General features: G+C 52.7%; 1 protein-coding gene across 1 annotated transcript in view; it reads left to right on the top strand.

Moving 5' to 3' along the window:
* The window catches only part of RYR1 (ryanodine receptor 1 (skeletal)), a 123255-nt gene that overhangs the window by 58590 nt on the left and 38002 nt on the right, over window positions 1–26663 (top strand). The window contains exons 50-81 of the mRNA XM_008573955.1: window positions 658–798; window positions 1207–1370; window positions 1483–1561; window positions 1783–1872; window positions 2360–2500; window positions 2887–2961; window positions 3059–3134; window positions 3479–3602; window positions 4004–4119; window positions 5948–6015; window positions 6110–6231; window positions 6701–6750; window positions 7187–7247; window positions 7362–7600; window positions 10234–10315; window positions 10765–10895; window positions 12060–12392; window positions 13487–13727; window positions 15151–15265; window positions 16461–16631; window positions 18305–18364; window positions 18604–18741; window positions 18976–19088; window positions 19265–19361; window positions 19642–19748; window positions 22241–22292; window positions 22425–22493; window positions 24078–24177; window positions 24616–24695; window positions 24790–24866; window positions 25940–26013; window positions 26645–26662. Of these exons, the coding sequence (XP_008572177.1) occupies window positions 658–798; window positions 1207–1370; window positions 1483–1561; window positions 1783–1872; window positions 2360–2500; window positions 2887–2961; window positions 3059–3134; window positions 3479–3602; window positions 4004–4119; window positions 5948–6015; window positions 6110–6231; window positions 6701–6750; window positions 7187–7247; window positions 7362–7600; window positions 10234–10315; window positions 10765–10895; window positions 12060–12392; window positions 13487–13727; window positions 15151–15265; window positions 16461–16631; window positions 18305–18364; window positions 18604–18741; window positions 18976–19088; window positions 19265–19361; window positions 19642–19748; window positions 22241–22292; window positions 22425–22493; window positions 24078–24177; window positions 24616–24695; window positions 24790–24866; window positions 25940–26013; window positions 26645–26662 (3604 nt within the window). The remainder of the gene's footprint in view (window positions 1–657; window positions 799–1206; window positions 1371–1482; window positions 1562–1782; window positions 1873–2359; window positions 2501–2886; window positions 2962–3058; window positions 3135–3478; window positions 3603–4003; window positions 4120–5947; window positions 6016–6109; window positions 6232–6700; window positions 6751–7186; window positions 7248–7361; window positions 7601–10233; window positions 10316–10764; window positions 10896–12059; window positions 12393–13486; window positions 13728–15150; window positions 15266–16460; window positions 16632–18304; window positions 18365–18603; window positions 18742–18975; window positions 19089–19264; window positions 19362–19641; window positions 19749–22240; window positions 22293–22424; window positions 22494–24077; window positions 24178–24615; window positions 24696–24789; window positions 24867–25939; window positions 26014–26644; window position 26663) is intronic.

Genomic DNA, 26663 nt, shown 5'->3' with positions numbered 1-26663 from the left:
CCAGAGAGAAAGACACTCTCCTCTTTTAAAGCCCTCAGAACCATGCCCCGACCACTATTTTTAATCCATTCACTACTGCACGGTCCTACAATCCAATCACCTCTTCAAGGCTCCACCTTTCAATTACCATAATAGGATTTCCCACCCTCTTAACAGTCACAGTGGGGGCTAAGTTTCTAATACATAAAACTTGGCGGATACAATTCAAGCTTCAATGAGTTTTGAGGGGGACATAATTCAATCCACTACAAGGTCTCTCTTCACAATTACCATATATTTGCATGGGGTGCTGCCTGTGTTTCTATGTGGCATGTTAATTTGGATAAGCACAGATCACTCTATCATATGGCCATTTGCACACAACTCTACCCATGGATTAATTTCAGCATGCTTACTTGTGTAAAGCAACACCAGACAAATCCAGGTCTAATCTAATGCCCATCCTGACTCTAAATTAGACTGTTAAATTTGCATAATAAGCTCTGCAGGACCACTCCCCAATAAACATATCACTTTTGTCCTTATTAGCATTTCATTTGCATAACACACCTACTTCATAATTTTAAAGTACTGGCACCCCTCTACCTCCCCGGGCCTTCATTTTCCTGCTGTCTGCTTATGCCCCTCCTTTGTGGTCCTCCTCTCGCTCCCACCCAGCTCCTCACCAACCACTATGAGCGGTGTTGGAAGTACTACTGCCTCCCCACCGGCTGGGCCAACTTCGGGGTCACTTCGGAGGAAGAGCTACACCTCACGCGTAAACTCTTCTGGGGCATCTTTGACTCTCTGGCCCATAAGGTCTGGGCACCAGGGAGCCCCAAAACAATCCTCTGTGGAGGGTGTGGGGCCCAAAGTTGGGAATCCAAAATGAAATCCCCAAATTTGGGGGACTCGGGGAGGGAGGCAGTTCTGCATGTTTGAATCTAGAAGAGTCTATGGGCTGAGGCTTCAGTTTGGGGGTTATGGAACAGGAGATGGGCCTCTAGTTTGGGGGCTGGGAGAGGAGTAATTTGGGGGAGATTTGAGGGTCCAGTTGGGTCTGAGGTTCTAGCTTCAAGGAGAGGGACCATAAATCAAAATTTGGGGTTCATGGAGGAGGGGTGATGATTGGGGAGTATGAATTTGAGGTCCTGGGGCCCAGGGGTTTGAAAGCTCAGTGAGGCCTGCAGTGACTTCCTCCCGTCACCCTGCCCCTGGTATCCCTAGAAGTACGACCCGGAGCTGTACCGCATGGCCATGCCTTGTCTCTGCGCCATCGCAGGGGCCCTGCCCCCAGACTATGTGGATGCCTCATACTCCTCCAAGGCCGAGAAAAAGGCCACAGTGGATGCTGAAGGCAACTTTGATCCCCGGCCTGTGGAGACCCTCAAGTGAGGCCTGGGGGGATGTGGGGGGTGAGGTTTGGGGCTGGATGAAGGAAAGAAAAGTTTCTGGGTGGAGGGAGGCCCAGCCCCAACAGCTGCTGACCTATCTCCCCAATAGTGTGATCATCCCGGAGAAGCTTGACTCCTTCATTAACAAGTTTGCAGAGTACACACACGAGAAGTGGGCCTTCGACAAGGTTAGCATCAGGGTCCTCCTTCCCCAGGAACCCCCACTCCTGCCAGCCTTCCTCAAGACCTCAGCTTTCCCCAAGTCCCAGGTCTTCCCTAAGACCCTAGCTTTCCCTGGGACCCCCAGGTTTCTCTGGAACCCTCCGCTCCTCCGGGTTTCCCTCTCTGTATCTCCCAGGCTGCTGCCTACCCCTTATTCTGCCTCCACCCGTCCCCTCTCTACCTCTAGATCCAGAACAACTGGTCCTATGGAGAGAACATAGACGAGGAACTGAAGACCCACCCTATGCTGAGGCCCTACAAGACCTTTTCAGAGAAGGTGACCGAGCCTTGGGACCCAACATTGGGGGTCAAAATGAACCCCCCAAATTTGGGGTTCCAGGGAGGTTTGGGGTTCCAGGGAGGAGTGAGGCAGCTTCATAGGTTTACATCCAGGTGGATCTGTGGGTTAGGGCTCCCCATCCATGGACTTTGCCTTCTCTGAAACTCGGTTGCCTCTGACAGGGGACCCCAGTCTCCTAGTGTTCCTTCTCAGAAAGACTCAGGGAGTGGGTCTGATTCCTTGACCATAAGACTTGACTTCTCTGAGTCATGTGTAAAATGGGATAAGGAGAGTTTGTTTAGTAGGCTCTGTTACAGAGCATGTAGGAGGCCAGGGCTTGGATGTGGACTGGATCACTTCCCAGCCACATGGTTGGGATTTCACCTTCTTGGGACCGTGCAGGCCAGTGAGGCTGAGCCGGGGCTCCTTCTTCCATCTTCCTCTCGCCCCATCCCGCCAACTCCCCACCTCCTGTCCACCCCAGGACAAAGAGATTTACCGTTGGCCCATCAAGGAGTCCTTGAAAGCCATGATTGCCTGGGAATGGACTATAGAGAAGGCCAGGGAGGGTGAGGAGGAGAAGACGGAGAAGAAAAAGACACGGAAGATATCACAAAGTGCCCAGGTAAAGTCAGGGCCTGGGCAGAGGGCAGGGTCACAGGGGTGGTGGTGAGGGTCTAGAGTAAGGGGCGGGGTCCCGGCACTGGGTGGGGTTGAGAGGGGAGAGGGGCCTAGGGAGGTGGGGTCAGGAGAAGGGGCTAGGCTAGAAGAGGGGTGCAGAAGTCTGAGATCTGGAAGGAGACGGCATGGGTTTGAAGAATTGCAAAGGGCAGAGGAGAGAAGGACAGTGTGATTTAGGGAAAGGGGGCCTTAAGCACAGGACACAGAGGAGGGGTCTTGGGCCAGGGGAGTGAAGGGGGTAGAATGGACTGGAGTTGGAGCCTGGAGGAGGGGCTGGCCTGGGTTTCATGCTAGCCCAGCAAGTCCCTTATCTCCCCCTTGTCCTCCCAGACCTACGATCCGCGAGAAGGCTACAACCCCCAGCCCCCGGACCTTAGCATAGTTACCCTGTCCCGGGAGCTACAGGTGAGACCCCTGATCCTTTATTTAGGGGTATGGGTGTGTCTGTTGGGGAGGGGGTATCCTCTGAATATGGTCATTGACTCTTTGCATCCACTTCCAGGCCATGGCAGAACAACTGGCGGAAAATTATCATAACACGTGGGGGCGAAAGAAGAAGCAGGAGCTGGAGGCCAAGGGTGAGGGTGCCCATCCCACCCCACACAGCCCCTTTTCTCCGCAGTCCCCTGGTCATAGGCTCCAGAGTCACAAGGGCCTAGGTTAGAGTCGTGGCTTCGCCGTGTGACTTTGAACAATTGCTTTCTGAGACTCAGCTTCTCCGTCTGCAGAATGGGAATCACAGCGTTTACCACGGGAGGGTTGTGGTGAAGGTGTGACAAGCATCAGAGCAGTGCTTCCGTTATTCTTATGTCCATATTGCTTACTGTAATCATGCACGCCCTCAGCTGCAGGTGCAGGAACCACTTCAGTGAGAGTGGCCCGGCTCCTCCCCAGCCCCTGCTTTCTGATCTCTGCCCCCCAGGCGGTGGGACTCACCCCTTGCTGGTCCCCTACGACACGCTCACGGCCAAGGAGAAGGCGCGGGATCGAGAGAAGGCCCAGGAGCTGCTGAAATTCCTTCAGATGAACGGCTACGCGGTCACTAGGCAAGCGGGCTGGGAGCCCCCAGATCGCTGCAGGGAACGTGGGCGGAACCCGCGGGGCAAAGGCGGGGAGAGGCGGGGCCAGAGTGGGAGAGGCTAAGAGGGGCGGAGCCTGGGGTAGAGGCGGGGCCAGAGAGGAGAAGAGGCTAGGAGGGGCGGGGCCTGAGGAGCAGAGGCGGGGCCAGAGAGGAGAAGAGGCTGGGAGGGGCGGGGCCTGAGAAGCGGAGGCGGGGGCGGGGGGGGCCCGGGGGGGNGGCCGGGGGTGGCCTGGGGAGGGGAGGCGCGCTCAGAGTGGGGCAGAAGCTGGCAGAGGCAGCGCCCTGAGAGGAGAGCAGACCGAGAGGGATGGGAAACCGGGCAGGGCCTGTGTCTGGGCTGACTCCTTTCTCTGCCTCTCCACACAGAGGCCTTAAGGACATGGAACTGGACTCGTCTTCCATTGAGAAGCGGTTTGCCTTTGGCTTCCTGCAGCAGTTGCTGCGCTGGATGGACATTTCCCAGGAATTCATCGCCCACCTGGGTACGGAGAATTCCCTCCCCGATGCCCTCTTCGTCTGCGGAAACCAGTTCCTCAGACCTGACTTACCTAGGAAGCCAGTTCACCCGGTTCTCCCTCCTTCCCTCATCTAATGTTTATTGAGCCTTCGCTGTGTGCCAGACACTGTCATAGATGTTGGGGAAACAGCAGTGAACAAGACAAAATTCTGCCCTTTTGCAACTACATTCTTGTGGCAGATTCAGACAATTAACATCCTGAATAACCAAATCATTTAGTATGTTAGAAGGTGGTTATGGGAAGAAAAAGCAATAGACACAGGTAAGGTGGATTGGAAGCCTGAAGCCGATTGTAATTTTAAGTAGAATATTCATGCAAGACCTTGATGAGAATGTGGCATCTGAGCAAGACCTGAAGGAGGTGAGCGAGGACCTGTGTGGACATCAGGGGACATCTGTTTCTTCTAGACAGAAGAACAGAAAGTGCTAAGGCCCTGGGAGGTCCCTGGTATGAGTTTTAGGTTGCCTTGAGGACGAAGCAGAGTGATTCAGGGGGACAGTGAGAGGAAATGGGGTCAGAGAGGTAAGGGGGCAGTTCATGTAAGGACATGGTGAGGACTTTATCCTTTACCCCGAGGCAAATGGAGCCATGGGAGGACTCTGAGCATTGGAGGGATGTGACCTGACTCAGGTGTTCACAGGGTCCCTCTGGCTTGACTATGGTGGGGGCAGGAGCAGGGAAGGGTGAGAACTAGGCAGATTCTGTACATATTTTGAAGGCTGAGGCTTTTGGGATGCCCCCTGGATGCCTGTACCACTAAGAATCAAAGCAAGGGACCATCCAATTCCTTTCAATTTCCCCCAGAGACCGCCAGCATTCCCCTGGAGAGCCACCCTCAGGAATCCCCAAATTCCAGGGTGGCTGGTTAGCTGAGTTGGTTAGAGCATGGTGCTGATAACTCCAAGGCCCAGGGTTCAATCCCTGTTCTGGCCAGCCACCAAAAAAAGAAAAAAGAGGAACCCCTAAATTCCTTTCCTTGAAGCCCGCATGCCTCTGTGCTGCACAGCCCTGGCAGTTCCCTCCCCTCTCTAAACCTCAGTTTCCTCATCTGTTCACCATAACCAGCCACGGTTCTGTCACTTGCTTGCTGGGTGACCTGGGGTGAGTTATTTCACCTGAGTTTCCTCATCCGTGCAATAGGAGAGGGGACCAACTGTACAGACCTCCAAGTTGGGAAGAGACTGTGCAGGGACAACATTTCTCACAGCACCAGGGACATAGCAACTGTTTAATAACTGGAGCCAGTATTATTATTTGAATAGTATATCACTATTGTTTGAAATTGATTTCCTTTTTTTTGGCCACTGGCCAGTTTGGGGATCTGAACCCTTGACCTTGGTGTTACAACACCGAATTCTAACCAACTGAGCTAACTAGCCAGCCCGATTCCCATTTTAAAATTAACTCTTATTTGTTTATATCTATGTGCTTCATTTGGTTCATTCATTCGTTCATTCATTCATTCATTCCAAATTTACTCAGTGCCAGATATTGAGGTTCAGAAAGAAAAGGGCTTGTGATGGGTGGTGAGGAGGGGGCTGTTCTTTGGCCTTACTCCATTCCAGTTTGTTCTCCTCCCCATTTTCAGCTTTCGAAGGGGTTTAATCAAGGAGTTAGGGAGACCAGATGAAAGGTAGGGGAGAAAGGTTTTTCTTGCAGCGCACGGAGGTGACTTCACGTGAAGAATTTATCTCTCATCTTTTCCTAACTGCCCCCAGAGTCCCTCCCATCAGAACACCCTGGGTTCCCCAGCCTTGAACCCACCACGACCTTAATTTGCCTTCCCCCACAGAGGCTGTGGTCAGCAGTGGACGAGTGGAAAAGTCCCCACATGAGCAGGAGATTAAATTCTTTGCCAAGGTGAGAGGTGGGCTCAGAGGCTGGAGGCGCTGCGGGCCGGGGGCGCGCTCCCCACGCCTCACCCAGCCCCCTCATCTCCTTTCCCCATCTCCAGATCCTGCTCCCTTTGATTAACCAGTACTTCACCAACCACTGCCTCTATTTCCTGTCCACACCCGCCAAAGTGCTGGGCAGTGGTGGCCACGCCTCCAACAAGGAGAAGGAAATGATTACCAGGTGGGTGGCCTGTGACCTCTGACCCAGCCCTCTGACCGCACAGGATTGTAATCCTGGACCCCTTGCTCCCAGTGTCGGCCCTTAGGGTTTCTGTCCTGGGTGCTGGGCACTGACCAACCATTCTGGGGTGACCAACCATTCTGTTCGCTTGGGACTGAAGGTTTCCCGGGATGCAGGACTCTCGGGCAAACTGGAATGAATCGGTCACCTTGTCAGAAGGGCAGACCCACCCACATCCCCCCAGCATCGCAGTTATTGCCTTGATTTTCAAGCTCGCCCGTCTCTCTGTCCCCTCTCCATCCCTCCTGTCTCCTTCATTTTCTTCCCCTCCCCCGACCTCCTCCTGGCTATGTCTTCTGCCCCCTCTCCTGTCTTCTCTGTCCCTGCCTCTTCTGCGTCACCGCTGCCCTTGTCTCCCTGGTCTCTTCACTCCCCGTTCCCCTCTTTCTGTACCTTTCTCTTTCTTCAGCCTCTTCTGCAAACTTGCTGCTCTTGTCCGCCACCGAGTCTCTCTCTTTGGTAAGTAGCTCTGCGCCCTGAGCCTTTCTCCCTAATCTTCTCTTTCTTCCCCTCATCACCAGTCCCACCCTGAAAAAATATTTCCCAGGTTGTGCCTTAATTTGAACAATGTTCATTATGTTCTTCCTCTGGATCTGGACATGGACTGGGTAGTCCTGGGGACAGGGCAGTGACTGAGACAGCCCTGGGTCCTACCTTCATGGAGCTCCCAGGCCAGTGGGAGGGACAGACTTGTCCCCAGATAGTGACAGCCCAAAGGGGTCAGGGTCAGGATGGAGAAAGGACAGGAGAGGGGTCTAGCTGTGATGAGGAAAGTTCAGGGGGCTGTGGAAGTCCAGGCAGGGGTGGGGTCAGGGAGAGAAGGGTTGGGGTGAGAGCAGAGGAAGGTACTGTCCCCGTAGCCCTTGCCTCACCTTAGCCTGTCCTGTGTTCCCAGGGACAGATGCCCCAGCTGTGGTAAACTGTCTTCACATCCTGGCACGCTCCCTGGATGCCAGGTAGGGTTGTAGGTCTGTCTAGTCATGCTCCCACTCCCAGACCCTGTTCTCCCAGACTCTCTGACATCTGGAATCTCAGATTCTGGAACTGGGGCTCCCCTGCTTCCCTCCTAGGACGGTGATGAAGTCTGGCCCTGAGATCGTGAAGGCCGGCCTCCGCTCCTTCTTTGAGAGCGCCTCGGAAGACATTGAGAAGATGGTGGAGAACCTGCGGCTGGGCAAGGTGTCCCAGGCACGCACGCAGGTGAAGGGCGTGGGCCAGAACCTCACCTACACCACCGTGGCCCTGCTGCCTGTCCTCACCACCCTCTTCCAGCACATCGCCCAGCACCAGTTCGGAGACGACGTCATCCGTAAGGGCTCCTGACCCTGAGGGTAGGGGTTGGGGAGTCAACGTGGCCAACACCACCCATCCCTGGGTCCCCAGGTGTTTGAGTGTGTGGATTTATTGCTGTAAGCAAAGCATGCAGCCAGTAAATTGATTAATTGTGTTCATTAGAATGAGTTAATTAGGATATGAGTTCAGCAGCTCTAACAAAAGACCCTAAATCACTATAGCTTCTGCCAGATAGAAGTTTCTTTCTTTCTCATGTAACAGTCTACTTGTAAGTGGATTTTCATGTCAGAGACCCAGGTTCCCTCCATCTTATTGCTCTGCCTTCCATGAAATATGATCATACACCGGTTAACCAGAGGGATATGTTCTGAGAAACGTGTCCTTAGGCGATTTCATCATTGCGTGAACATCACAGAGTGAACTTACAGAAACCTAGATGGTATAGCCCACTACACACCTAGGCTACATGGGATAGCCTATGGCTCCTAGACTTCAAACCTGTACAGCACGTTACTGTACAGAATACTGTAGGCAATTGTTAAACAATGGTATTTGTGCATCTAAACATAGAAAAGGTACAGTAATACAGTATAAAAGATAAAAAATGATACACCTAGATAGGGCGCTTAACACAGATGGAGCTTGCAGGACTGGGTGTTGCTCTGGATGAGTCAGTGAGTGAGTGGTGAGTGAATGTGAAAGTCTAGGACGTTACTGTACACACTGTAGACTTTGTAACCACTGTATGCTTAAGTTACACTAAATTTATTTTAGAAATTAAGTAATTGGGTTATGACATTATGACAGCTATGACGTCACTAGGTAATAGGAATTTTTCGGCTCCATTGTAATCTTATGGGACCACCATTGTATATGCGGTCCATCATTGACCACATGTTGCTATGCATGCATGTCTGTATTGCCTTTATCCACATGGTCCAAGATGCCTCTCCGTTACCTCCTCGTTCCAGCCAGTAGAGGAGGAGAAAAAGCAAAGAGGAGGGCACTTCGGCTCTTTTAAAGGAACAACCTAGAAGTGGTCCATATCACCTCTGCATATGTCCCATTGGCCAGAACTTAGCACATGGCCATGTGTTGCTGCAAGGGAAGCTGGGAAAGGAGCCTTTATTCTGGGAGGTCATGTGTTGAGCTAAATATTGGGGGTCTATTACTAGAAGGAAGAAAAGAGCTGATCCTGGGAGTCAGTTAGCAGTGACTGTCGTGTGTATCTTACCATGTGATGCGTATGGCGTGTGACCCACCCAGGGTCTTGTCAATGTGTATACTGTGTAATATACAGTGTGTGTGGATGAGACTAAACATGAAACGTCTAGCGGGGTGACATGACATTATGTGGACAGGTACTTAAAGGAGACTTCTGATATGTGTCCTGGACCAGGGTGGAGCCAGGGGAAGGGCAGGAGGGGCAGGTGGGAGAGATGCTCAAGAGGCCAGAAGATGGGATGTGGAAGGCAGGTGTCCAGAATGAGGCCTAGGGCCCTGGCCTGGGGACCTGGGGACAGTGGGGCCTCCATGAGGTAGAGATTGGAAGAAGTAGTAAGTTAAGGGATGATGCTGAGGCCAGTTTGGGACATTGTGGTTGTGAGGGGCCTGTGGGACCCTCAGGGCGAGGTGTCCATGATGGGCTATAGAGCTGATGGCTGTGAGGACTGAGGGATAGTGGAGCTATGTCTGAGCTCACTGTTTTATTTGAAACTAGAATCTATTGATAAAAGTAAGAAAAGTAGCACTTGGCTGGGGTTCTCCCCATGATTGAACTCTTCATTTTAAAATTTTAAAAACATAAAGAAAACTCGAAAGAAGAGCGTAAGTTGCACACACCGTGACCCCTCATCCCTAAATGGTCAGCGTGCGTCTCCTACAGTAAGAGCCTTCTCTCGAGTAACCGCAGCATCATTATCACACCTAACCTGCTCATATTTAAATTTCCCTCATTACCCACAAAATGTATTTGATTTTTACACAATTTGGAATCCAGTCGTTTCTTCCATTTGGTTGTTATGTCTCTGTAGTCTCTTATATTTTTATTTATTTATTTATTTAAAGATGACCGGTAAGGGGATCTTAACCCTTGACTTGGTGTTGTCAGCACATTCTCCCAAGTGAGCCACGGACCAGCCCTTGTAGTCTCTTTTAAATCTAGAACAGCTTCCACCCTCTTTTTGCCTCATGACACTTGTGAAGTCGATGAGGTTCTTAACTTGGCCTTCTGGGAAGCATGTGGATAAGCTAAAATTGTGGTTGGGATTGCATGCTTTTTTTTGCATTTTCCGGAGGGAGTGCCCATTGCTTTTATCAAAGAAATCCATGAATTTTCTGCAAGGAAGAAACAACTACTAGCCTTTATTGAGTGCCTACGCTGTGCCCTGTTCTAATTGCTTTCCAAGTATTAACTCATTGGATCCTCACAGCTACCCCAGCTGGAGGGTACTATAATTATTTCCATTTTACAGATAGAAAAACTGAGGCTGAGAGAGAATTGGTACTTGCCTAAGTCACAAAACCAGTAACTGGCAGGCTGGCTGTAAGCCCCAGCTCTCACCCCCTGCACTAGCCTATCTGGAGACAAAGGAGGTGGGTGGGGGGAGGACTGAGATCCCAGACCCTTGCCCTTTCTCTCTCCCTCAGTGGACGACGTCCAAGTCTCTTGCTACCGAACGCTGTGCAGTATCTACTCGCTGGGAACCACCAAGAACATTTATGTGGAAAAGTAAGGAGAGGGAGCCAGAGTTTGGGGCTGGGGTGGGTACTATAGGGCTGGAGAGGAGAAGATGGGGGAGTGGTGAAAAGCAGGAGATTTTCAAAATCTTCGAAGGGCCTGCACACTGCGAGGGCTGCAGCTCCCCAAGGCGGCCACACGAGGGCGCCCAGGGGAAGGCCAGCCAGCGACGTGGGGGCGGGCCAGGTCCGAGGGCGGGTGCGAACCAGGCCCGCAAGTGCCAGCGGTGGGGGCGGTGGGGAAGAAGGTTGTTTCAGTTGGCACAGAAGTCTTCCAGCTTTCAGCAAGTGACATGGATTTCAACAAGTGACATTGCACACTGGCGAATGGCAGCTCTGCTCCAAAGGGTTCTGGGATGGGGCACTTCTGTGGAGAATGGGGCTGGGACCCAGGACCCCGAGAAGGGTAGCGGGGAAGGTAAGCACAGCCCCCTCTTCCAGGTTGCGGCCAGCTCTCGGGGAGTGCCTGGCCCGCCTGGCAGCGGCCATGCCGGTGGCGTTCCTGGAGCCTCAGCTGAATGAGTATAACGCCTGCTCAGTATACACCACCAAGTCTCCCCGGGAGCGGGCCAGTAAGTTGCGGGACTGGGGCGGCTGTCGGGAGTCACACGGTACCCAGCACAGGGCCTCGGGGAAAGCCCACTCCGAGGGTAGTGTGGCCCAATCTGGGCTGCGAGGGGCTGAGGATTCACTACGTTGGGGGTGCCCCACCTCGGGAATCAAGAGCTTGTGGGGGCCCTGGTTTGTGTTACTGGGACATTTCAAGGCTGTTATATGGGGAGAATTAGGAGATTAGGGATGGAATTTGGAGCTCTGGGGTTTATTTTGGACATGGTGACATTTGAGGGCATCATCAAGCTTGGGAACACAGGGATTTTCCAGTGTTCTTGAGTTTTGGGTGAGGGACATTTGAGTGTGGGAGGATTGAGGGAAGGCAGGGGTTAATTCATTCGTTTATTCACTCACTCAACAAATATTCACTGAGCACCTCCTATGTCTGAAGCGCTCTCCTAGGCACCAGAGATGCAGAGGTGAACAGACAAAAATCTTTTCTTAGTCCGGAGGTTAGAATGAGATGTGGGTCTCAGGGCAATATGAGCTCCAGGGCAGGAAACTTGTCCTTTTAGTCATTGCTGTGCTCCCAACATCCAGAACAGCACCTGGGGGCCGGCCCGTGGCTCACTCGGCAGAGTGCGGTGCTGATAGTTCGGATCCCTATATAGGGATGGCCGGTTGGCTCACTTGGGAGAGCGTGGTGCTGACAACACCAAGCCAAGGGCTAAGATCCCCTTACCGGTCATCTTTTAAAAAAAAGAACAGCACCTGGCCCAGAGTAGACAAGTGAGCGAGTGATGGATTTGTATGTTTCAAGGGACTGAATCAGGGTGTGGGATTCAGAGAGATAGGACTGGGGTACACATGGGGGTTGGAAAGGGTTTCTTTTAGAGTATGCTGCACAGCAGGGGTGGGGGAATGGGTGTGCGGTGTGGGAGATTTTAGGAGTGAAGGTTTCTAGGGGTGAGATTTTAGAGAGTAGACAGGCTTGCGGATGTGAGGTGTTTGGGGGCTACTGAGTTTTGTGATGGCTGGGAGAGGTAGTTGGGTTGCAGGGTTGGATTGGAGGAGTAGGGTTTGAGAGACTAGGTAGGTGGTGATTCAGTGGTTGTAGGGGAGGTCAGGGTCCTGGGGGCTGGGGGTGATGGCTTGGCATGCCCTGACCCCTCCCTGCACCCCAGTCCTGGGGCTCCCCAACAGCGTGGAGGAGATGTGTCCTGACATCCCAGTGCTGGAGCGGCTCATGGCAGACATCAAGGGGCTGGCTGAGTCAGGGGCCCGCTACACAGAGATGCCACACGTCATCGAGATCACGCTGCCCATGCTGTGCAGCTACCTGCCCCGCTGGTGGGAGCGTGGGCCTGAGGCACCCCCACCAGCCCTGCCCGCAGGCGCCCTCCCACCCTGCACAGCCATCACCTCCGACCACCTCAACTCCCTGTTGGGAAATATCCTGCGAATCATTGTCAACAACCTGGGCATTGATGAGGCCTCCTGGATGAAGCGGCTTGCTGGTGGGTCTGGGGGCAGTAGGCCTCTGAGGGGTAGGCCGTGTCCTGGGGTCCTCTGACCAGATTCATCTGGGAGGTAGATCTGGGTGTCCTTGGTCTCCTGAAAGTTGGGGGGAGTCAGAGTTTAGGTTTTCTCAGGGTCAAAAGCCAGGGGGGATGGCCAGTTAGCTCAATTGGTTAGAGCGTGGTGCTGATAACACCAATGTCCAGGGTGCAATCCCTGTACCAGCCAGCCATGAAAAAAAGAAAAAGGCTAGGGGTTGGAATCTCAGGTTTGTGAGGTCTGTGGTGGATGGATGTGTCCTGGGAGTCCTCCAAGTCAGATTCTGAATGTCTGGAGCCTTGGAGAGAGTTAGGTCAGAGGCTAGGAGCTGAGTCAAAAGTCTGAGTTCCTTATACAAATGATCAGAGGACAAAGTCAGATATCAGTGTCCTTGATATGGACAGCTAGGGTTCTAGGTCAGAGGTCAATAAATGGGTCTTTAAAGTGTTCAGATTCCTGGTTCAGAAATTCTATGTAAAAATTCCATGTCAGGAATTTGGGGGTTTTTTTGTTTGTTTTTGTGACTGGCTGGTGTGGGTCTCTGAGCCCATGACCCTGGGGTTATAAGGCTGTGCTCTAACCAACTGAGCTAACTGGAGAGCCAGGAATTGGGTTTTTGGATAAGGCTAATGTTAGAGATCAGGGCCTGGGATCAGAGGCCAGGTCCGAGGTCATAGGTTAGTGGAAGAAGCCAGGGGTCATAGAAATCATGTAGTAAGGCAAGAGTCTTGGTATTGGCCACAGCAGAGGTTAAAGATTGGGGTCAGAGGTCATGCTGGTTAAGGGTAAGATATCAGGTGAGGATTCAGTTGTTGGGGGTCAGAGGTCAGGGACTTGTGCCAGTCTGGGTCATAGGATAGGGACTAGACCATAGGCTTAGGTCATGGGTCATGGTTGGGACCAGAGGTCAGGGCCTGAGGTCAGGATAAAGCTGGGGTCACATGAGAGCTGCTGGGTCAGAGGTACAGGTTGATAGTCAGGGGCTGGGAACAGAGGTCAGGTGCTAGAGTTGGGACGGCCAGCAGCGAGCGCCGCCACCCCTGTGCTCCTGCAGTGTTTGCCCAGCCCATAGTGAGCCGGGCCAGGCCCGAGCTCCTGCGCTCACACTTCATCCCCACCATCGGGCGGCTGTGCAAGCGGGCAGGGAAGGTGGTGTCCGAGGAGGAGCAGCTGCGCCTGGAGGCCAAGGCGGAAGCCCAGGAGGGCGAGCTCCTGGTGCGGGACGAGTTCTCTGTGCTCTGCCGGGACCTGTATGCCCTGTATCCGCTGCTCATCCGCTACGTGGACAACAACAGGTCAGTGCGTCCCCAGCTGTCCCCACATGCACTCCATCCCGAGCTCCAGTTTCCCTGGCCCCATCCTCTAAACCTCTTCCCCTTCCCACCTGGCCACAACCAACCTTCTGAGCCTCCTTCCTTGTCCCCCGGCTTTTACCACCTTGGCCCAACAAAATCCATCCCCCTTGTATCTGCTGGCTTCTGCACCTTCAACCCCCCTCTGAGGGCTGCAGTGTCAGCCTTAAGGAGCCCTCCGTTTTCCTCCAGCACGGTGTCTACAGGTGTGGGTAGTTGGGGGCGTCTGATTTGTGCAGTGAACCCCAATGGTCAGGCCTTCCTCCGTCATTGAGAGAAGAAAGGAAGACAGTCCAGACCTGGTCAGCCTAATTTTCCTCAGGAACAGGTCTTTTATAAAAAGACAAGTGTAGGTATCAGCCATTTATTAACATCTCTTTAAAATCAGAAGCACTGTTCAGAGAATTATAACTCCTACGTGCACCTTGATCCAGATATAGTGGAATAAGGTTCAGCTGCAAGTCCCATACTGACTGAAAAGGATGTTAAGCTTGCATCCGGCTTGCAGAGCTGTGTGCACAGTAGCAGAAATGGGAAGTAGCGGTGTGCATGCCGCGTACGTGCCGCTCCGGTGTTAGTTCTTCATGAACTGTTACCAACTGCTGCTTAGCTTAGTCATAAGTTTTGCTACCAAAATTATGCTTAAATAACCATTGGCTCACCCTGTACCTGTTCTTAGGGTTAGGAACTTTCTAGAAACATTATACTGCCTATTGTGTCTAAGAGAAATCTCCCCTTCCTTCCTATAGATTGTTTCTCCCTATATGTCCAAAGAGAAAGGGCCCGGGGTCGAGGTCTGCATATCCCAGAAAACCTGACTGGCATAGTGCCCCTCTAATCAGAGAAAAAGTCTCCTGTGGCAGCCCATTTTACCCGTCCCCCTGCTCTACTTCCTCCACTTTTCTAATCTTTAAGCTTAGGAGAAGGGGAATTCTGTGTTTGGCTTAGACTAATCAGGATCTAATTCTGATTTATGTAGGAGAGGTGCGGATGCTGAGCCAAACTGAGGTCTCTTAACTAGGGGAGAAGGGCCGCCGTCAGAGAGGCAGCCAGCAGCGCCTGCTGTGAAGTGTAGACGTGCGGTTTCCTTATCTTCCCCTCATGCCGCTCATTTAGGTTGTGCCCATTTCTTTGTCGCTACCCACGACACTGTAACAAACAGTGGAAAGACATATAGACCCACCCTCCTCACCCCCCTCCCGTTTCCCCATCTCCCATTTCTTCTCTCTTCTCCCCACTACCCCACATCCCCCTTTCCTCTCCCCTCATCCTTCTCAGAACTGCCCTCTTCAGGGCACTAAAGAACAAACCCTCCCACCCCAGTCAAGGTCTGGACGTGCCCAGCTAGGGGACGTGTGGTGGGTAGGGCAGAGGAGCTGGGGTGTGGCCAACTTGGAGTTGGGCCGGGGGTTCTCTGCGGGGCTGGGGTAACACTTCTTGTCTCTGTCTGCAACCCGGTGAAGCAGGCGGGAGATGTACAGGTCAGCCCCACGTCTGGGACCTTTGCATGGCTCTCGGCTAATACCTTCTTCCCCCAAAAGCCCCCAGCCTCCGCACCCCCTCCGGAACACCCCTGCCTCTGTTGTCCCCACCCCTCATCCTCGGCTCCCAGCCCCCATCCTCCTTCTCTTCCCTCTACCCCCATCATCCATTCCCTTCCCAACTCCCAGCTTTTGGCAATTGGACTTCTTTTTTTACTTTTGTTACCAAAAGAAAAAGAAGCATCAGCATCAGCAACTCTCAGCTTTCCCCAAGCATTGTGGGCTGAGGTCGGGGGAAGGGGGTGGGAAAGGCACGTGGCGCATGGTTGGGGAGGCAGCACTCTCACCGTGCGGTGGTTGAAGGCTTGGGCTCTGGAATCAGACTCGGGTTACAATCCTGTGTGGGTAGTTAGCTGTGTGACCGTGGTCTAGTGTCATCCTTCTGAGCCTCTGATGCATCCAGCCAGCGGCCCCCACCCCAGGGCGCTGTGAGGACTCAGTGAGATGCTGCATGTGTGGCCTTCGGGAGTGCCTGGCACGGGGGTCATGCTCGATATTACTAGCTGTGCAGATGTGGCTCAGGCCAAAGCTTGTCACTGGGGCTTCTCATTGGCATGACTGGGGCGGCCCTGGCCACGGGTTTGCACCCAAGGCTCCGGAATCCAGAACACAGCTGTGGGACTCTGTGCCCCGTGTCTCTACTTCCAGATCTTTCTGGATCTCTTGCATCTGTCTCTCCATCTTCTTGCCTGTCTCAGTCTCTCAGTGTCTCTCCTTTTCTTTCAACTTCTCTTGTCTCTTGGGACTCTTTGTGGATCTGCATGTTTATTTCATTCTTGAGAACTCAGTCTTGGAACATGAAGTGTGGGATTGTGCATGTTGCGGAGGGGAGGATCGTGCCGGGAGTTCTTAGGAGACTCTTGGAGGGGACTGCTGGAGGTTGAGAAAGGCCCAGAATTCAGAAAAATCTGGAAAGGGTTGGGTTAGAATTTGGGAATTTGGGATAGGGGCTTGGGTCTAGGCTGAGGGTCCAAAGTGATCAGCAAGGTTTGAGGTGGAAACTGAGGCATGTTTTGAGGTTGGGGAAGAGGTGGTTGGTATCCAGGCTGGGGCCTGAGTGTGGACAATAGCTGCAGGTTGGGGCTGGAGCATGGGGCTGGGACTCGGGCTGCCTCTGAGCCCTATGTTCCCACAGTCGGGTGGCTCGGACCAGGAACGCACCAAGAAGAAGCGTCGAGGGGACCGGTACTCAGTGCAGACGTCACTGATTGTGGCCACGCTCAAGAAGATGCTGCCCATCGGCCTGAATATGTGTGCGCCCACCGACCAGGACCTCATCGTGCTGGCCAAGACCCGCTACGCCCTGGTGCCTGCCCAGCCCCATCCTGGGAACCTGCCAGGATCCTACCCAGCACCACACAGAGCCCCCCAGGACCCTGAGAGCTCTCCCTTAGGAACCTACTGAGTCCTCCTCCAGGACGCTGAGGACTCACAGAGACCTCTGGGATGCCCTGACCTTCCCCAGGATGCTGAGGACCCCACTGAAGACACTGCCAGGGCCCCATGGACCTAATGACCCTAACTGGGATCCCACAGAAACCCAGAAAAGCCACTAGGAGGGCCGGCCCGTGGCTCACTCGGGAGAGTGCGGTGCTGATAACACCAAGGCCCTGGGTTCGGATCCTATATAGGGATGGCTGGTTAGCTCACTGGCTGAGCATGGTGCTGACAACACCAAGTCAAGGGTTAAGATCCCCTTACCAGTCATCTTTTAAAAAAAAAACAAAAAAAGAAAAGCCACTAGGACCCCTGGGACCCTAATGAGCTCTGCAGGACCCCCAGTGATTCCCCCTAGGACCATACCAAACCTGCTGAGAACTTGAGGATCCCACCCCCTGAGATCTACGAGCCCCCCTGAGACTCCTCTGAGCTCTCCACCAGGACTCCCCCAACCCCCCTCGGGACCCACGGAGGCCCTCATGACTGCCCTGGCCCTTCCCTGTACCCTCAGGACTGAACATCTGGGTTCCCACTGAACCCTCCAGCTCACCTCCTCTTTCCTTCAGGACCCTGCTGTCCCCTCCCCCTGGACTCTGTTGACACCACTGAGTCCCCAAGGACTCTCAGGGGCCCAGTGAGCCCTTGTGACCTCTAAGTAGCCCCCCAAGATCCCAGTGGTTCCTTCTGCAGAATCACACCCAAGCCTCCGAGGTCTCAAGGATCCTGGGGATCAACTGACCCTGCCCCCAGAACCTCTTAAGCCCCTGGGACACCAAGGAGGCCTCCCAAGATCCCACTTACCCCTTGTACTGGACAGCAAGGACACCCACCTCAGAATCCTTTTCAGCCTCAGGGATCTGAGGAGGAGCCCTCCTGTGATTCCGCCCCAAGACCCCTGTAACCCTCTCCCCAGGACCCTGCTAAGAACCTGGACAACCTACTAACCCCCTGGTGGCCTGAGGATCACTGACTTGAATGTCCCTTCCCTCAGGACCTCAAGTTCCTCCTAGAACCTATTGAGTCCTGCTGGGACCTCAAAGAGCCGTACAGGGCCCCACTGACCCCTCACTTTGGTCCTTGATGGCCCCCTCTCCTGGGACCCTAAGGAACCTCCACCCTGCTGACCCCCCACTTTGGCCCCTGTAACCAGTGGATTGGTTGACCTGCCTGATCCACATGACCTCTGCAGACCTTGCTGACTCCCTTTGGAACCCCTCACCCCTTGTGTTCTCCAAAATTTCCCTGCCCCACTCTGACCTCCCATAATCCCTTTTTGGCCTTATTTGACCTTTGATGATATCCTCCTGTCATCCCCTACCTCCTCTCAGACCCCATGAGGCCCTCTAACCTTTACTGTCTCTTCAAGGTGCCTCTGTGGCCCTCTGGTCCCCTCTAGGGCACCTCTCTGTCCACTGCTGACCTTTGGGTCCTCTCAGTTTCTCTGGGGTCCTGGGCTGGCAGGCCTAGAAGGGAAAGGTTTGTGGGTCATGGAGGAGGCTGGGACCTCCAGAGTAACCCAGCCTGGTCATGTCTCCCCAGAAAGACACAGATGAGGAGGTCCGGGAATTTCTGCAAAACAACCTTCACCTTCAGGGAAAGGTATGCTTCCTTCATTTGCAACCTAAAAGGGCAGGTCAGAATAATAACCACAACAATAGCTAATGTTTGAGCACTTTCTGTGTACCAGCCATCGCCGATTGAAGACTCACAATATTGAAAGGCGAGCGGGGCAGCCTGAGAAGCCGATGAGCGGGGAGGGACCGCAGAGAAGCCAAGGTTGAGGGAGAAAGGGACGGCAGGGGAGGTGACCTCACGCTGGCCATCCATCCTCCCCTAAGGTCGAAGGCTCCCCGTCTCTGCGATGGCAGATGGCCCTGTACCGGGGCCTCCCGGGCCGCGAGGAGGACGCCGACGACCCCGAGAAAATCGTGCGCAGAGTCCAGGAGGTGTCCGCGGTGCTCTACCATCTGGACCAGGTGGGCGGGGCCGTAGGGTGGAGCGTGAGTCAGTGGGCGGGGCCGAGGGTGAAACCTTAGGTCTGGAGGCTTAGCCAGAGCCTTGACTGTTGGTGGATCTCGGTGTTCCTTCGGCCTTGGGAGTAGGGCCTGAATATGGACCTGGGCGCAGATGGGCAGTTTCACCCAGGGCTGAAGGTGGAAATCAGGCCAGGGGTAGGGCCTGGGGATATGACAGACTGTCCTGTCCCCCAGACTGAGCACCCTTACAAGTCCAAGAAGGCCGTGTGGCACAAGCTCTTGTCCAAGCAGCGCCGGCGGGCAGTTGTGGCCTGTTTCCGCATGACACCCCTGTACAATTTGCCCACGTAAGGCCTCCAGGGAGGAGCGGAGCTTGAAGGGCGTGGAGAAGGGGTGGCTGGGGAGTCGGGAGGATGGAATGCCAACACAATGTGTCTTGGGGATAGTTGGGGGCAGCAGATGCAAGGGAGGGCAGGGAGCCTAGAGGAAGAGACGTCTCAGCGCCCAGACCTTTTCCCTGCAGGCACCGGGCATGTAACATGTTCCTGGAGAGCTACAAGGCTGCCTGGATCCTGACCGAAGACCACAGTTTTGAGGACCGCATGATAGATGACCTTTCAGTGAGCTGGGGCCTGCCTGGGGGAGTGAGGGCTGGGCTGGGCTGGGCTGGGCCAGGCTGGGCCGGGCTGGATCGGGCTGGGAGTGTGGCCGTTCATTGCACACCTCCAGGGGTCACTCTCCCCATTGAGGGGTATAGAGACGGTGGCCCCTGGCTTGGGCAGAACCAGGATAGGGTGTAGGATGTGGGAGAAGAGAAAATAATCTAGGCCAAGTAGGGCTTTGTGGGGAGGCAGGAGGGGACTCTAGTAACCCCTTCCTCATGTCCCACCCTGCCCCCAGAGAGCTGGGGAGCAGGAAGAGGAAGAGGAAGAAGTAGAGGAGAAGAAGCCAGACCCCCTGCATCAGCTGGTTCTGCACTTCAGCCGCACTGCCCTGACTGAAAAGAGGTGAGGATCCTTCCCAGAGCCTCAGAAACGCCTCCAAGGTCCTGGGAAAGAGACCTGATGCATCCTCTTAACCTCACGCCCCCATCCCAGCAACCTCCCTGTACCTCAAAAGAGACCCCCTGTGTCCTGGGGGAGCCCCGTGGCTGATCCTTTAATGTCACTTTACTAGGACAGGCAAGGCCACCATATACCATTGTGCAGGCTGGACACTTCACAAGGCCATCTCGTCTGAGGGGGTCACAGCACAGACAATGAAGATGTACCAGGCTTTTCTAGAAGAAAGTGTCTTGCTCAAATAAAATCAGTACATTATGAAAAAAATCAATATATAGGACAAACTTCCAAAAGATGGAAGTGGGGTGGGGGGCGGTTTCTAATCTACTCAAAGGCTTCATATGGGCTAATGGCAGTCTTCATAACAAATAATAGTAATAAGGATGCTGCTGCTAATAATAATAATGATAATAGGCAACATTTCTCAAGTGCTCATTATGTGCCAGACACCACGCTAAGCACCTGACATGTATACTATCTCTTCATCTTTACACTGTGAGGTAGATGCTATTATCAACACCTTTTTTGTAGACGAGGAAACAGAGGCATGTCACCTCTCCCCCAGGGTGACGGAGACGCAAAGGATTACTCAAAGCCCATTTCTCCTGAGCAGTGAGCGGCCCGAAAGGGTTAATTCCAGACAAATCCTTCAAGGGAGAAGAATTCTTGGAAACTAACCCTGAGTCTGGTCTTCTCTCAGCATTTATTGTCCAGGCAAGAAAGTTACAGAAAAAGAACATAGGTGGTTACAGAAAGAACAGTAAGACGGTTGTCATGGCAACACTCAGTTCCCTAAGAAACTTAAACAACTGAAGACTTTCCAATCACTAGGTTTAGCTGCACCAAGGACATCTGCCCTTAGAGCAAGCATTTTTGCTGTGTTACACTTTTTTTTAATCTACAACAGAGACTTTAGCCCTGGGAATGTTGTCTGTCTTTCCCAAGCTTAATATTTTCTATGTGTTAGGCCCTGTGAGATGCATTTGCTTTATTAATGTTGGTATCCTTGTGGGGAAAATAGGATAATTTAGTCAGGCTCCCTGGCCTCAGGTCTGGTTGGGGGTCGAGCAGCACATTTCTTTATAAACAAGTTGTGTGTGGGTGGAGTTAGTGCGCATGTGCACCAATGGATCTTTTTAGTTTTGTTGCTATTGTGTGTTCTGCAGTTTGTGAAGCAGGCTGGCTGGCAGAGCTCGCCTCTAAAAATAGAGCATGTTTACTCTGCTGGCAGCTGCTAAGTTTTTCTTTGGACTTTGCCGGTAGCGGTGAGTTTCAAAGTTTCTCTTTGTACTGCCTAGCTCCTAGACTTGTGTGTGCTGAATAATGATTATTCCTTCTTCAGCCAAGCCTCCAAGGACCTTTTTGCGAGTTACCTAGCTCATAGACCTGTGTGTGAAGGGTTTGAGAATGGGCTCGAGGGGTCTGTAAGCTCCAGACCCTAGCCCTAGCTCTACAATCCTCCACAGAGGCACAGGGATTTATTTCTCCCATGTAATGTGAAGTCAGGAGTTGGACAGTCCAGGCCTAGACAGTGGCACAATGACACCAACAGGGACCCAGACTCTTCTTAGCTTTCTGCTCTGTCATTCTTAGCTTTTGTCTTGTGGTCACAAGATGCATGCGGTACTTCCAGCCTCCTGACCACATGCCAGGCAGAAAGAAGGGGAAAGCCTTTTTTTTTTTCCTCTAAGCGAGGACTTTGGTCTTTTCATCCGAGAAGGAAAGCTCTTTCTGGTGGCTTCTGCACATATCTCATTGTCCAGAATTCTGACATCAAGCCACGACTAGCTGCAAGGGAGCCTGGGAAGTGGCGTGTCTCGTTTTCCATCCTGTGGGAGAGCAGTGACTCTGGAATTAGACTATCCAGGTTGAATCCCAGTGCAAGCTCTGTAACCTTGGCCAAGAAAGAGCTTTGTGCCTCAGTTTCCTCATCTGTAAAATGGGGTTAGTAATATATCTACCTATGGGGATTACTATGAAGATTAGTTTGTTAATATATGTAAAACACTTAGAACAGGGACTAACACAGGGTAAACACTCCGTAGCTGTTGGTCATTGTAGAGGAGAAAGTGGTTGGTCATGTTGTTAAGAGAGCCAACAGGTGGCAAGATGACCCTGGAAGCTCCAGCCTTTTATCACTCCATTTTATCCCAAAAAGGGAGCATCTCTCCCGGTAGCTCCAGTGAAACTTCCAGAATGAATTACACGGGACCAGAGTAGACCACATGGCCGTCTCTTACCTATATTGTGGCCAGGCAGATAGAAAGCACTCATTGGCCCTGCCTCGTCACATGCCACCCTGGCAACGGACAGCCCTCCCTACCTGAACAGCACAGCCTGAGCAGGGAGAGGGCTAGCTGTCCAAAGGAAAATGGGAAGCTGTTATAAGATGGGGGGTCTCCACTGGGTCCTGACCATCTCCCTGCTTACCTCCTCAGCAAACTAGATGAGGATTACCTGTATATGGCGTATGCAGATATCATGGCAAAGGTAAGGCCCTGCCCCATCCAGGGCAGGTTCCCTTCTCCCCATTTGCAATGCCTGTTCACTGAAAGGGCTGGGGAGTGGATTGAGGAATCTCCTTTGTTCACCATCATCTCTTAACTGGTGCCCCCTCCCCAGAGCTGCCACCTGGAGGAGGGAGGGGAGAACGGCGAAGCTGAAGAAGAGGAGGTTGAGGTTTCCTTTGAGGTAGGTGGGATCAGGAGGTCCTGAAGGAGATGGATGGGAGACCCTGACTTCAGTCATCTCCCATTCATTCAGTATGTGTTCACAAAGCAATGCTGTGGGTCACAGTAGTAACCAAGTCAGCCCACTAGGGAGACAGATGCATCAACAAAACAGTAATAGCACAGTATTCACTGTCATAATGGGGGACGCTAAGGCAAAGTGGTCAGGGCCAGGATGGGGAGGCACAGGCAGAGGGGTCGGGGATGGGGTGGAAGAAGCAGGGGGCGGGTATGGCAGCTCAGGCAAGGTACCGGACCAGCCTTGGGGGAAGGGTATCAGAAGACTTCTCAGGGGAGAGGATGTCTGAGCAGAAGAATGAAAGCAGTATGTCAGCTGAAGAAGAGGAGAAAGGTGCTCCATACAGGAAGGAGGAACAGCATGTGCAAAGGCAGGGCAGTGAGAATAGCTAGTAAATGTGCAGTTAACCAAACCATTCATTCATTAAGGCAGTCAGCAAGCATTTACTTCAGTTTCTTTTTTTTTTGGCAGCTGGCCGGTACTGGGATACAAACTTTAACCTTAGTGTTATCAGCACCGTGCTCTAACCAAGTGAGCTAACCGGCCAGCCCACCTCACGGGGTCTTAACCATTTTATGCCAGGGTCTCTTCTGGCACCTGGTGAGGACCTTCTCAGAGTCATGTTTTTAAACAAATAAAATGAATTCATAGCAGAGGAAGCAAGTATGAAATGGTTGTCAAAATATTCAAAACTAAGGGCCGGCCTGGTGGCGCACTGGAGAGTGCGCTGCTTGGGAGCGTGGCGGCGCTCCCGCCGAGGGTTCGGATCCCATGTGGAGACCAGTTCCCACTCACTGGCTGAGCGTGGTGCGGGCGTGACACCGAGGGTTGCGATCCCGTTGCTGGTCCCCGGTACGGGCGCGACACTGAGGGTTGCGATCCTGTTACCAGTGAGTAAAAAAGACAAAAAAGGAGGAAAAAAAAAATTCAAAAATAAATATGTGATACAGTAATATATGTACAGTACTTTATTAATCTGCCAAATAAGATCTAGCAGTAGGCCCAATAGCTACTGTAACTGAGCGGTAGTGATGAACATAAGTGGTATTTCAAGATGTCTGTAGCAACAATAATCTGATACAGGGACATCTGTGATTGTTATTATTGGTGACGAAACCAGAGGTTCTGCTAACATCGCTATGATTTATGGCCTCATTCATAATGGAAGGAAGTGCTATGTTTCTGTTAGAGGGTGGTAAACATAAAAATGTGATTTTTTTCCTCATCCAAGGTCACAGATGGCCTGAACTCTATTTACTGACCCCTTGGAGGTCTGTGGCCCAGGTTAAGACTGCTCCACGCCCATGATTTATGTAGATCTTGCTCCATGCCTAGCCCTGTGCTAGGTACAGGAGACAAAACAAGGACTTAAGGCCCAGGGGATGAAGGGAGCTGGCAGGTGAAGGAATGAGTTGTGGATGTGGCTGGAGCAGGGAGCGCAGGAGTGAGAGACAATGCTGGAGGGAAAATAGGTGTGCTGGTGAGGCTGGACTCACTCAGCCCTGTGGATCTGCTTCCATGCCCCAGGAGAAAGAGATGGAGAAGCAGAGGCTCCTGTACCAGCAGTCACGTCTGCACAACCGGGGGGCTGCCGAGATGGTGCTCCAGATGATCAGCGCCTGCAAAGGTGCCCCTCGCATGTGCATTTGGCTCCTCTGAGTGCACCCATCCTGTCCTCACTCTCCCAGGAATGGGTGGACCTGGCAGGCACACTTTGCCACCTTGTGTGCTTGTGGTTTGCACTCACACTCCAGCCCTTGCAAGTTCCCCTTGCCTTACAGTTTCTCCTGCATCCCTCACTCTCCCAGGAATGGGTGGACCTGGCAGGCACACTTTGCCACCTTGTGTGCTTGTGGCTTGCACTCACACTCCAGCCCTTGCAAGTTCCCCTTGCCTTACAGTTTCTCCTGCATCCTTTGATCATGATCACCGCTGCAGGCACACCTTTGCACACTCTTCCATTCCCCTTCTCTTACATCACCTGGGATGGCTGTTTTCTGGTGGGTAGAACACACGGCCCCCAAACTTGGCAGGTCATCTCTTGCTTGCTCCCCAATCCCTTCAGGAGAGACGGGTGCCATGGTGTCCTCCACCCTGAAGCTGGGCATCTCCATCCTCAATGGAGGCAATGCTGATGTGCAGCAGGTAACAGAGGTGAAAGGGCTTGGGAAGAGGGTTAAGAAGGGTGGGAGGTTCCTGAGTGACTCCCAGATCCTCCTCCTTTGCCACCCCTCTGCAGAAAATGCTGGATTATCTGAAGGACAAGAAGGAAGTCGGCTTCTTCCAGAGTATCCAGGCACTGATGCAAACATGCAGGTAGATTCTAGTGCACATCTTCTAGTTAAGCTCTTTTTAGTGTGGCTGTGCCCACACTCCTGGAGCCAATTTCAGTTCTAGTTCTGCTGTCTTGGTCTAGGAAGAGACCCAGTCAGAGTAGCTCAAATTACGGGGAATTTGTTATAAGAATTAATATGGAACAATAAGGGAGGCAAAGTGTCATGAGCTGTACAGTAGTCCCTTCTTATCCATGGTTTCAATTACCTGCAGTCGACCATGGTCCGAAAATATTAAATGAAAATTTCTAGAAAAAAACAATTCATAAGTTTTAAATTGCATGCCGTTCAGGTGGCACGATGAAGCCTCGCACTGTCCCACTCCGCCCCGCCCAGGACGTGAATCACCCCGTTGTCCAGGGTGTTCACACTGCTGACGCTGCCTGCCTGTTACTCGGCAGCTGACTCGGTTACCAGTTCGCCTGTCACAGCATCACAGTACTTGTGTTCAAATCATCCTTATTTTACTTCATAATGGCCTCAAAATGCAACCGTAGCGATGCTGGAATATTGTTATAATTGTTACATTTTATTATTAGTTATTACCATTAATCTCTTACTGTGCCTAATTTATGAATTAAGCTTTATCGTAGGTATGTACGTACAGGAAAAAACATAGTATGTATAGGGTCTGATATCATCTGCGGTTCCAGGCATCCACTGGGGGTTTGGGAACGTATCCCCCAAGGATAAGGGGGGACTACGGTACTCTGAGGCCCAGGCCGTGGAAGCAGGATTTGGAGAATTCAGGAGGAGCTCAGCAGGGGGGAGTTCAGGCTGCTCTGATGACCCCTATTAATGTGACTCTGGAGCTTTTGCTGACTGAGTTACGTTTCTTCATTATTTCAGCTTGTGCATGGCTCATCCTGGCCCTCACCCACTTCATAGCTGCCCATCCTAGCTTCTGCCAGCTCTCAGTGTCTGCTTCCTTTGATTTCATCCTGTACGTGGTTTACCGTGGCTCTGCAGCCCGCCACGGCAAGGCGCTGCCCGGCCCTGGAAGAGAGGAGGGCAGAGGCCTCATCACGTCTTCCCTGTCTTTCCTCTTTCCCTCAGTGTCCTGGATCTCAATGCCTTCGAGAGACAGAACAAGGCAGAGGGACTGGGCATGGTGAATGAGGATGGAACTGGTGAGGCCCCCTCTTGGGCTTCCCTCTCCCCGGGACATCTTCTTCCTTCAGGATCCTCCTTTCCCCTCCCCCCAGCCACTGCCCGGAGCTCCCTTCCTCCAAGACACCCCCTTCCCAAGAGCTGCCTTGGGTTCTTCCCCCTGATATGGTACCCAGCCGTGTCCCCACTCCCCACTCCTCCGGGGTCTCTCTCCCTGTGGTCCCCAGCCCTGAGTGTCATTCTGTCCTGTGTTCTCTCACCCGTCACCACATGGATCCCACCCTCCACCTGCTCCGAGTCTCAGCTTGCTGCTGCCTCATTAATGTCCCTAATCCTGGTTAATCACGTCTCCTCTCTGCCGTGTTGTGACGTGTCTAACCCCCCCTACCCCCATCCTCGCCTCCCGCCTCTCCCCTCTCCCCGTCCATTTCTCTCTCTCTCTTCCCTCCTCTTTCTTTCCTTCTGTGTTTCCCCTCATTTCCTTCCCTCTTCCTCGCTAATCCGCTTCCTTCTGTCTCCTCATTGCTCTGTCTTTCTCTCTGTGTCTGTGTCTTTGTCCCTGACTGTGTCACTGTATGTGTTTTGCTGTCTCTGTCTCTCTTTTTCTCTCTTTTCTCCTGCTTCCTCCTCCCATCCTGTTGGCTGCCCCAGTCATCAATCGCCAGAACGG

Source organism: Galeopterus variegatus, unplaced genomic scaffold, assembly GCF_000696425.1.
Source record: "Galeopterus variegatus unplaced genomic scaffold, G_variegatus-3.0.2 Scaffold973, whole genome shotgun sequence".
In the NCBI taxonomy this organism is placed as follows: Eukaryota; Metazoa; Chordata; class Mammalia; order Dermoptera; family Cynocephalidae; genus Galeopterus; species Galeopterus variegatus.
The sequence above is the reverse complement of the archived record's forward strand: the minus strand, read 5'-3'. Positions and strand labels throughout refer to the sequence as shown.